The following is a 12,005-nucleotide window of genomic DNA, read 5'->3' as shown; positions in this document are numbered from 1 at the left end:
GCACTTTGGGAGCTGGGATTACCAAGGAAGGAGCCTGGCTTGAGGTCAGGAGTTCAAGACCAGCCTGGGCAACCTCGTGAGACCACTTCTCTACAAAATATAAAAATTTAAAAATTAGCCAGACGTAGTGACATATGCTTGTAGTCCCAACTACTCTGGAAGCTGAGGTGGGAGGATTGCTCGAGCCCAAGAGTTGGAGGCTGCAGTCAGCTGACTGTGTCACTGTACTCCAGCCTACGTGCAGTGTGGAGACCCTATCTCTAAACAAACGAACAAAATCGTAGTTGAAATGCAAAATTTCCAAAATGTTTTAAGTGCAAAATTCAAGATACTGATAAGTGTGAGCAGTATGGCAAAGTTTTTATAATACAAAATATGACCCCCAAAAGCTGATGTGTTATTTATACATAGAGGTGACCCTTGAACAATGTGGAGGTTAGGGATACCGACCCCCCATGCAGTCAAAATTTCACATATGACATTTGACTCTCTAAAAACTTAACTGCTAATAGCCTACTGTTGACTGGAGGCTTTACTGATAACATAAACAGTCAATTAACACATATTTTGTGGGTTATATGTATTATATTCTGTGTTCTTACAAAAAAAAGTATGCTAGAGAAAATAAAATGTCGTTGAGAAAATCAAAAGGAAGAGAAAATACATTTACTGTTCATTAAGCGGAAGTAGATCGTCATGAAGTTCTTCATCATCATCGTCTTGACGTTGAGTGGCGGAGGTGGAGGGTTGGTCTTGCTGTCTCAGAGGTGACAGAAGAGAAGAAGTGGAGTAGGTGGAAGGAGAGGCAAGAGAAGCCGATGCTCAGTGTAACTTTTTTATTGAAAAAAATCCACATATAAATGGACCCACGCAGTTAAAACTTGTGTTGATCAAGGGTGAACTGTATGTTTATATCAGGGAGAATGGAATGGAAGGAACAGATCATTTATTTTGTTAATTTCGGTTACCTATTTGGAGACAGGAGTGGCATTTAGAATTACATTTAAAAAATTTAATGAAGTCAATGATTAAAAACATAAACAACCTAAGTGTTTTGAAAGATAATTCCATTCACCATCTCTTGAACAGAAGTTTGTCTCAATTCCCTAAACAAACACAAAGCTTTCCTAATGAGCTGTTTCTTCAGAAATGAAAACCCCACCACCGCGGCTCACACCCCTTGCTCCCTGCGGAAGTCCTTCCTGACACCTAGCCCCACTCTTAGCCCTCTTTTCTGTTCCTCCCTCCAGGACAAGAGGCGTCGGTACAGCATGCTGCACTCTCAGGAGTCTAGCAGCTCCGTCTTCTACCACTCTCAGGACGACGGACCCGGACAGGAAGGTGGAGACTGTGCCAAGAACTCGGGAGCACCCTTCCTCCTAGGGCAGGCCAAAGATGCCCGGCTAGTCAGCAGAAACTCCACCACCAAGCACGGTCGGTCTGAGGTTCTAATGATTGCTACCTTACGTTGAGCGTTTACTATGTGCTAAGTACTTGGTAAAAGCCACCTCATTGAATAGTTAGCAGCTGCAGGGGTCAGTACTGTTATACCCAGTTTACAGATGAGGAAATTGAGACTTGGAGAATTTGAGCAACTTGGCTAAGCTCATAGAGCAATAGGTAGAGTACAGACAAAGAGTCTGGATCTATCTGACTCCAAAGCCTCGTTATGGTGTTAGTTTCCATTCAAGGGGTACTTATTGATTCCCTACTAAGGTTAGGGGCTGAGAGCAACGTGGGAAGCAAAGACGACTCAGACATGTCCCCTGCCCTTCCGGAGCTTTCCATGTAGTGAGATATACATCTGGCACTATCTCTGAAAGAAAGCAGAGTGACAGGGTGCCAGGGACCCCTAGAAAATTTAACAAGCTATAGGAATCCCAGGAGAAATGAGTACATCTGCTAGATGATATCAACAAAGACTTCACAAGCGGACTGCTTCTTAGAGGTGGGAAGGGAGAGGACGTTCCAGGCAGAAACTGCCTGAGCAGCAATGTGGAGACTGTGACGCTTAGAAAGCACACACACAATTGGCTTCTGATCTAGTGTGGCTGACCCACTTTGTACTTTTTTTTTTTTTTTTTTTTTTTTTTTTTTCCTGAGGCAGAGTCTCACTCTGTCACCTAGGCTGGAGTGCAGTGGCATGATCTCGGTTCACTACAACCTCCACCTTCTGGATTCAAGCAGTTCTCATGCCTCAGCCTCCTGAATAGCTGGGACTACAGGCGCACACCATCACACCTGGCTAATTTTTGTATTTTTTGTAGAGACAGGCTTTTGCCATGTTGCCCAGGCTGGTCTGGAACTCCTGACCTCAGATGATCTGCCCACCTCGGCTTCCCACAGAGCTGGGATTACAGGTGTGAGCCACCACACCCAGCCACTTCTTTTCTTTTAAAAGAAGCAGCAGGGAGAGCAGCTGGGAAGCTAGACTAGGGCCAGATTCGGAGAGGCTCTGGATGCCAGGGGAGGCACCTGCACATATTTCAGTAGGCAAGAGGTGGAGAACGTGAGATGCTTCCAAATAGGAAAGGGGGACGCAAGCCCCACTCTTTCCCTGCTGTCCCACTCTGATGGTTCCCCATCACCATCCCTGTCCAGATCCGAACGTCTCCCAGCGACGGAGGGCATATAGCACCAACCAGATCACCAATCACAAGCCCTACCCAAGGGCTACCACGGCGAGTGACCCCATGCCAGCTGCCAAGAGATACCCACTGCGGAAAGCCAGGCTGCAGGACCTCACCAACCAGACCAGCCTGGATGTCCAGTGGTGGCAGATTGATTTGCAGGTACCCAAGCAGGACAGGTTAGGGAGGAGCTGGGGAAGGCGACAGGCAGGGGAGAGCTGTGTCCCCTGCTTCAACCATGGGACGGGGCCATCCACAACTTACACTGTCAAGTGAGTCCCTCCCTCTTTCCTTTCCTAGGCCTTCATCTGCCTTATCTCCGAGTACACACTCCAAATCAAGACACCCACCAGTGAATAAGCTCACTCATTCCCTGAACACACACTGCCCAGTTGGCAAGGAACATTTGCATGTTGTCTTTCACTTGATTTTATAGCACCCCTAGGGAAAGAGAGAGTTTAGGGGCCCACCTTGGCTCAGTACAGATGTGGATATTGAGAACCAGAGAGGCAGGGCACCTATCCAGGGTCACACAATCAGTCAGAGGATTACAACCTGTCTGACCTTTGAGGGACCCTCTGCCTTCAAAGCCTTTTATTCCCCCTCTATTAGACTGCACCTCCTACAAATTCCAGGGCATATACATTTACCCAGGGCAGAGAGGATTTTTTGTTTATTTGTTTGATTGTTTGTTGAGACAGAGTCGCGCTCTGTTGCCCAGGCTGGAGTGCAGTAGTGCCATCTCTGCTCATTGCAACCTCCACCTCCTGGATTCAAGCAATTCTCATGCCTCAGCCTCCCAAGTAGCTGGGATTACAGGCATGTGCCACCACACCTGGCAATTTTTTTTTCTTTTTTGAAATGGAGTTTCGCTCTTGTTGCCCAGGCTGGAGTGCAATTGCGCAATCTCGGCTCACTGCAACACCTGCCTCCAGGGTTGAAGCGATTCTCCTGCCTCAGCCTCCTGAGTAACTGAGATTACAGGCACATACTGCTGTGCCCAGCTAATTTTTAGTAGAGACGGGGTTTCACCATGTTGGCCAGGCTGGTCTCGAACTCCTGGCTTCAGGTGATCCACCTGCCTCGGCCTCCCAAAGTTCTGGGATTACAGGTGTGGCAATTCTGTGGCAATTCTGGGGGCAATTCTGTGCACTGTAGAATGTTTGGCAGCATCCCTTGGCCTCTGCTCATTAGAGGCCAGGAACAACACCATCCCCAATCATGACATCCAAAAATGTCTGCAGACACTTTAGTTCCCTGGGGAGCTAAATCACCTGGTTGAGCACCACTGTCCTAAACCAAATTGTGGTTTAATCCATTTATTAAGAATGGGCTTGGCCGGGCGCAGTGCCTCATGCCTGTAACCTCAGCATTTTAGTAGGCCAAGGCAGGCAAATCGCTTGAGCCCAGGAGTTTCAGACCAGCCTGGGCAACATGGCAAAGTCCTGTCTCTACAAAAAATACAAATATTAGCCAGGCATGGTGGCACACGCCTGTAATTCCAGCTACTCGGGAGGCTGAGGGAGGAGGATCACTTGAGCCCAGGAGGCAGAGGTTGCAGTGAGCTGGGATGATGCCATTGCACTCCAGCCTGGGAGACAGAGAGAGATCCTATCTCAAACAAAACAAAAAACAAACAAACAAAAGAATGGGCTTTATGTAGATTTGTCCTTGTAAGGCTGTGGTTCCATAAAAGCAGCCTTTTCACTCTCCCTATATGCCCCCTCCCACTTCCAACCACCATCCCCATCCCTCCCTACCTCCACTTACACATAAGCCCACTCTCTAAGGGTAGGGACACGGCCATCTTATCCCTGGAGGCCCTTCTCTGTGCTTATTGAGGGACCACTTGATGCAATCAGAAGGCAACCGGCCCTGCAGTCTGTTTGACTCTGCTCCTCAAACATGTCACTCAACTCTCTCAGCCCCAGATGCCTCATCTACAAAATGGGGAGAATAGCTTAGGCACATGATTGAGCTGCCATCCATCAAAAGACATTTATTGAGAGCCAACTCTAAGTAGAGGACTCTTCCAGGCATTGGCTGATAAAAGATGCAGTGCCCGGTCCAGCACCTGGCACACAGCAGGCATCCTCTGCTGGCAGCTTTATTTGGTGAGAGCTCTGAACAGGCTGGTTCCCCTTTACTTCTTTCCTGCACGCTCCCTAGCTCTTCAGACCCATCTCTGCTCATCTCTCACTCCCTCCTGCCTGGCTTCTTCCCCAACCCAATTCTCCTTTATGCATGCACATACAACACACTTACATGTGCGCGCACACACACACACACACACACTCCATGCGCCCTCTAGATGGATGTAGGGCTGGATCTTAGACTCATCTGTTGCCATGGAAACCTTACCAGCTTCAGTTGCTCTCTGTGACCCAGTGTGGTGTTGATGGCTGGGGAAATCCTAGTGTTTGATTGGGCAAGGAGTGGAGGGTAGGGATCCCCTGGGACTTAGCAGCCCTGGCTGGGGTCATCCAGGGAGTTACCAGTCCCCTCCTTCTCCCACATCCTTGTACGATTCCTAGGACCTCTGACTTAGAAAGACAGAAAGGCAGCCCCCATTTAATGGGGAGACACAGTCCCCTTCCTAATAAATACTTGATAGGGATGGAAAACCCCCCATGGCTAACTGTTAGCCTAAAAAAGTGTTACACCTGATAAGTGCCTTTTCGTCCTCATCCCCTCCTCCTACCAGGGGATGTATATTGGTCCCAGAGGCTTGAAATTCATTTCTAATTAATTTCATATTCTTCAATTACAAAAGTAATACAGTGTTTGCAATAAAAACCCTCAATTGCAAAAGTAATACATACTCAATGTTTGCAATAAAAACCCTCAAACAATTCAGTCAGGTATAAAGTACAAATAAAAGGCCCCCTGCCCTATTCCCAGACCCACTTGGTTTTGAGTGTTTCCTTCTAGAAATATTAATACTACACACACAAACACATACATACACAGTACACGTATGTATTTTAATAATCACATATGCAAACTGCTCTCCAACTTACTTTTCTAATGTCTCTTTAATTCACTTTTTAAATAAATAACAGTGCACTGTATTTATTTAAAAGTGAATTTAATTACCCTTTTTGGTGAACAGTTCTATGAGATTTGACAAACGTATATGGTCACGTAATCATCGCCACAGTGAGGATACAGGACAATCACAACTTACTTTTTTAAAATAAGTTTTGTCTTGGACATCTTTTCACTTTGGCATGAAGAAAACTACTTCTTTATTTTCAATGTTGTGTGACATTCCATTGCATGGAATATACCAGAACTTATTTGCCAACGCCGACTGATGCCAACCCCGACTGATTTCGGTAGTTTCCAGATTTTTACATTTACAAACAATACTGCAACAAATATGCAGTACTTGCACATCGATATTTGCACTCTTGTGTATTTCCAGAAGATTGAATTCCTGAAAGAGGAATTGCCATATCAAAGGGGCTTATGCATTTTAATTGATAGCACATTGCTAGATTGTTCTCCCACAACTGTGTACCCATTTACATCAGCACTGACAGTCCATGAGAGACCCTGTCTTTCCATTGACCGCAGGGGTGCCATCAAACATTTGAATATTTGCCAATCTGCAAGATGGAAAAAAATTATAAACTTTTGCTATAAATGGCCTGCAAATGCCTTTAACACATTATTCTATTAAGTTTGTATTTTACCCCCAGTGATTTATAAAAGCTTCTTGAAAATGATCTTTGCCAAGACTATTACAAATGTATTCCTCCATTTATCCCTTGCCTTTTCATGTCTGTTTGTACCAGCACAAGAATAGATAGATTAAATCAACAAAACAGAACAGAAAGTCCATAAATAAAACCAAATGTGCATGAAAGCTTTGTTGCGATAGAGGTAGGAAACTGATTAAGCTGCAGGGATTCAAATGGAAAAACTGCATTCAATAAATTGTGAGATTCTTACCATTTAGAAAATCAAGAAAAATCTGATTCCTTTCTCCTTACTCCAAAATAAATTTCATGTAAATCAAAGATTTAAACACACAAACAAACAAAAATGAAATCCCAAAAATTCTAGAATATTTTTTGAGTGAGAAAGACCTTTTAAATATGACATATGGGAAGACATAAGGAAAAAAGGTTGATAATTTTAACCATACACACAAAAAAGTTTAAACTTCGTGGCAAAAAAAAAAAAAAAAAAAAAAAAGTGGGTTTAGAATTATCCATGGTGTATTATTTTCTATGTGGCTTTCCACGGTTTGGAGTTTCTCCATGGTTTCGGATTATCATTGTTGATGTTTCTCATGGATAATGGAGACTGGGTCATGCATCCCTGAGTACTGGAGGGGCAGTGCCCAGGAGGAGCTGCTGTGCCCCAGGAAAGAGCTGGTGGGGTGGGGGTGGGGATCCGGAGGAAGGAGAGTCCAGCCACCAGGAGCTCTTCCTCCTCCGCCGCCTCCTCCTCCTCCTCTTCCTTCTCCTCCTCCTCTTTCTCTTTCTCCTCTTCCCTCCCTAGCCCTTGCTGAACAGTGGTCAGGACCTGGACCAGAGCCCCAAACTCCGTGGCCCAGGGGCCCGAAGACCCTCTCTGCTGCCCCAAGGCTGCCAGCCCTTCCTGCCCTGGGGCCAGGAGACCCAGGCCTGGAGCCCCGTGAGAGAGCGGACTTCTGACAGCCGAAGCCCCGGAGATCTAGGTAAGTGACCACAGGATCCAGGACCTGACTGGGGACAGCGAGGAATCCTTGACTGTGGTTCAACTTCAGATGACAGGCCCAGAGGGCAGATGCCTGGGTCTGTCCCCTTGGGGTCTGCTGCGGCTCACCCCTTTCTGAGGACCTCACCAATCCCACGCTTCCCAGTCACCCTGGTTCTTGAGTGACCTGTGAGGGTGCAGTTCCATTCTCAGTGCCCCTGTCCCACCCCATCCTATCTGGCCCCCTCAGGCACTAGCTTCCTGGGAGGCGGATGTGTCCTCCCTTGGGGACAAGCCCATGCCCCCGCAGCTGTCCTAGGAAAGCAGTTGGAGTTGTCTGTTCCCTGGGGAGATGGAGGGAGTTGTACTTGCTTAGAAGTGTCTGCTCCCTGGAGAGGGACGTTGCCCCCCTGGGAGTTAGCCGTCTGTCCCCCACGTCAGCGCTTGGCCCACTTGTCCCTCTGCCCGCAGAGCCGTCCCACCACCCCTCTGCCTTCGAGACAGAGACATCCTCGGACTGGGAGGCCCCAGCCGAGTCCCAGGAGCGAGCCAGTCCCAGCAGGCCCGCCACCCCTGGCCCGGTGCTGGGCAAGGCCCTGGTGAAAGGCCTGCGCGACAGCCAACGCCTGCAGTGGGAGGTGAGCTTCGAGCTGGGGCCCCCCGGACCGGAGCGGCGCGGCGAGCGGGATGCCGACCTATGGAGCGAGACCTTCCACCACCTGGCGGCCCGCGCCATCATCCGTGACTTCGAGCAGCTGGCGGAGCGCGAGGGCGAGATCGAGCAGGGTGAGCGCCGCGGACCTGCGCCCCTCCGGCGGACGGCCTCTGGAGGACCGCCCCCTTCCCCACCCACACCCCCTTCCCCACCCACACCCCCTTCCCCACCCACACCCCCTTCCCCACCCACACCCCCTTCCCCACCCGCCCCGGTGATCCTCCCAGCCCCGCGTGGTCCGCCCACCTCCTTCCCGGGTCCTGCCCCCACCCTCCTCACAGCCCCGCCCAGTTCCCCGCCCACTCTCCCTATGACCCGCCCACCTCCTTCCCCGCTCCAGGCCCTACTCTCGCCCCATCCCCTCATTACAGCAGTGCCTAGTGCCCCGCACAACCCCCCGTGGCCCGCCCACCCCGCCACTCCCCGCCATAGCCAGTCCCCACCTCCATAGTCAGCCCACCTCCTTCCCTGACCCGGCCCCCACCCTGTGCCAGTCCACTTCCCCCAGGACCCGCCCTGCTCTCTCCCGTCGGCCTCCAGGACCCGCCCCCTCCTCACAGCCCCGCCCACTGCCCGCCCACTCGCCTCTGCGGCCTCCAGGCTCCGCCGCCTCCCTATTCTGCTCAGTGCCTGGGCTCATTCCCTACTCCTGCTCCAGGATCACCCCTTCATCTCTGGCTTCAACCCCCTTCATCTGCCCACAGCCCCGCCACGGCTCACTGTTCCCCCACTCCACCTCACACCGCAGCCTGCAGGTGCCTCCCCTCACTCCCAATCGCCCTTCCCCTCCCGCCCACACACCCACACACCCACACACGTACAGCCCAGGGCTCCATTCCATTGCCTCCAAGATCCACCCTCTTCCCCCTGCCTCTGAGTAAGTTGCCTTCTCCCCCAGCCCTGGGCTCTTCCACCCCATCCAGTGATCCGTCCTCTTCTCTCCCTGCCTCATTCCTCTCTCCTATGGGTGCCCCATTTCTCAGTGCTCCCCTGCAGCAGCCCCAGTAGGGCTCCAGAGACAGAACAATGGCGACAGCCCACACCTTCCTCCAAGTCCCCCAGTCCAGTCCAGGGGCTCCACGCACTCATTCATCATGCCTTTATTTACTGTGGATCGGCTGGGGGCCAGGCTCCCACTGGGCCGTGTAAACGCAGTTGAACAGCCCGGTGAAAAAGCAATCTCCATCCCTTCCTTACCCATGAGTGCTTGACAAACTAGCAGGGAAGCCAGCATTAATCACATCATTACACAAATAATTAATTGAGTGCATTTGTCCTAAGTGCTATTAAGAAAAAAGACAGGGATCCAAGAGATTGTATAACAGGGACGGTGGGGGAACTAATTTAGTCCAGGAATTGGGGCAGACTTTACTGAGAAAGGGACTGGTGGGATCTTGATGCAACACACTTGGAGAATAGAAATATAAATAGAGAATGGTTATATCATTTCTTTGTTGTGAGTTTATGCTTTATTTCTATAATAATATTATTTTGTTTATATTTTACTTGTATTTTTGTATTGTACATGTTACTTTTTTTCTTCCCATGAGCTCCTCACCTTACAGTTTACGAAGCACTTGTCTACCCTTCCTCTCTTTGGCTCCTCACACAGCCTTCCGGAGGCTGCAAGTCCCGGAGACTGCTCACCTCTTCAAAGGAAAGCGACTGGGCTTTGGGGTCAGACCATCCTGATCTCAGATCCATTCCTAACTTGCTATGTGACCTTAAACTCACCACTCTTCTCTGATTTGCAATGTCCTCAGCAGTTAAATGGGTCAGATCAGTGGTCCCCACCCACCAGCCAGGGGACCTGTTAAGTTTTACGGCAACGTTCCCATTAGACATCTGCAAAATTAAAGTACAAAATACAGACAACATAGTGGGTTGGGTGTTTTTAAAAATAAAACTAGTTATTTAAAGGAAGTAGCTGTCTTTTATTCTGAGACAATGTCTTACATTTTTACATTAAAATATCCTTTATTTTATGAAATGATGTCGTGAAATGATGGTGGTTTTTTAAAAAATGTCTTTAGTTAGCAAGTTGGCAAGTCCTTGATTTTAAAAGCTTATTTAATCCTAAAGATGGGGACCACTGGTAGAGCCCCCACTTTAGCTTCCAGAGCTTCTGTGTGAGGGAAGACTTTCTGAGTCTGAACAGTGACCCCAGTTTCTCCCTCCACAGGGTCCAACCGCCGCTACCAGGTGAGCGCCTTGCACACCAGCAAGGCCTGCAATGTCATTAGCAAATACACAGCCTTCGTGCCTGTGGACGTGAGCAAGAGCCGGTACCTGCCCACCATGGTGGAGTACCCCAACTCTGGTAAGGCAGGCGAGCGGCGGGGGCCCTCCTGGGGGCCAAGCAGCCCCTGTGGACTGGGGAAGGGGGCTGAGATACAAAGGACCACAGACCAGCAGGGAGGGGTGTGAGACAGGGCCTAGAAGCAGAAAGGCCCCCAGTGGATGATTTGGCTGCCAGCGGGTGGGAGCCCCTGGGGCCTCATCCCACTGCTCTGCAGAGGCTGTGAAATCACCCTAGTCCTTTTTCTCCACCAAATGAAAATGATTTTATTGTGTTTCTTCAAATGGGACAATATGTGCTCATTATAGAAAATTCTAAACTATAGAAAGATATAAAATGTAAAAAATAACTGAGACCAACAGTCATCCAGGAATGTATATTAGTCACCTGCTTGGTGTGACCATCCTTCCAGACTTCTCTCTGTGGATAGCAACATGTAGAGAAATCAAAAGACAGATCATTTTACATGAATTGGATTATCCTAATATGTGCTATATATTTTACAAAATATGGGCGTGGAAAGTGTCACTCCATGAAATGAATCTATATCATTTTAATAGCATATTCCCCTGCAGGTAGATGTCATCCTCAGAATAGCCAATTAGTGTTCCAAAGCACTTTGTATATATTTTCAATCCTTTAATCCTCAAAACAGCTCCACAAAGTAGACACTATTATTATCCCCATTTTATAGATGGAAAACAGAGGCAGAAGGAGCTAAGTTACTTTCCTGAGGTCACACAGCCATGATGGGCTGGAGCCAGGCTTTACATTTATTGTCCTGGCTCTGGATTATGCATTTTCCTCCACTCCTTTCTACTGCCTCTGAAAATTTATTGCAGCCTTTTAAAACCTGTTTAGACCTTTCGTTTATTCCCCATTTGGTTATTGTAAATTATACTGCAAAGAACATCTTTGTGCATCTGTCTGGTTATCACCTCAGTGTTAATTAATTCGTAGAAGTAGGACTGCAATGTCAAGGGCATGCCCGTTCAAAACTGTGATGTATGTTACCAAACTGCCCCCTTACCGTCCCACAGGTTATTCAAATGTCCATCCTCTCCAACACTGAATATTGTTTATCTTTCTAAACTCTGCCAGTCTGAGAGGTGAGAAGAGAATCTCTCTTTTGTCATTTTTTTAATCGTGAGATGCTTTTCATGTTTATGAACTATTGGTGCTTTTTCTGTTTCAAATTACATTTTCCTGTCCTTTATGGTCACCCCTCCCCTGCTTTGTATTAGCAGACCTCCATAAAAAATTGCGTTTGGAAATAGAATATGCCCTTCCTAATTCCACCTGTCCCCCTTTTCTTCTCTGTGGTATCAAAATGATCAACCCTCCTCAACTGCTGTCATTTCAGGCAATGGAGTGGCCATTTAATCAGGCTGTTGCCTTATTCTTGTTGCAAGGATGACCATCCCTTCCACCCATCTCTGACCAGCCTGCTAGCATCTGTAGCCACAGCCTGGGAAGTTAGGGACCTGGCCCATATCTTAACCAAAGTCCCAAAGCCCCCTAAGATCTGGATCAGCACTTCCCCAAGTGTGTTTCAAGAAACTAGAACTCTAATTTCATGTCCTATGAATAGCCATCCAGCATAAAAATAGAAAATACCAGATTAGGAAATACATTTAAGAACCACTGGATTAGCTAAAGCTCAAATGCTTTC

At 48.2% G+C, this 12,005-nt stretch overlaps 1 protein-coding gene across 1 annotated transcript in view; it reads left to right on the top strand.

Moving 5' to 3' along the window:
- The window catches only part of VWA5B1 (von Willebrand factor A domain containing 5B1), a 68,449-nt gene that overhangs the window by 44,011 nt on the left and 12,433 nt on the right, over positions 1-12,005 (top strand). Inside the window, exons 13-17 of the mRNA XM_015441497.4 lie at positions 1,251-1,434; positions 2,602-2,792; positions 7,143-7,320; positions 7,791-8,105; positions 10,217-10,354. Of these exons, the coding sequence (XP_015296983.3) occupies positions 1,251-1,434; positions 2,602-2,792; positions 7,143-7,320; positions 7,791-8,105; positions 10,217-10,354 (1,006 nt within the window). The remainder of the gene's footprint in view (positions 1-1,250; positions 1,435-2,601; positions 2,793-7,142; positions 7,321-7,790; positions 8,106-10,216; positions 10,355-12,005) is intronic.

Source organism: Macaca fascicularis, chromosome 1 (assembly GCF_037993035.2).
Source record: "Macaca fascicularis isolate 582-1 chromosome 1, T2T-MFA8v1.1".
In the NCBI taxonomy this organism is placed as follows: domain Eukaryota; kingdom Metazoa; phylum Chordata; class Mammalia; order Primates; family Cercopithecidae; genus Macaca; species Macaca fascicularis.
The sequence above is the reverse complement of the archived record's forward strand: the minus strand, read 5'-3'. Positions and strand labels throughout refer to the sequence as shown.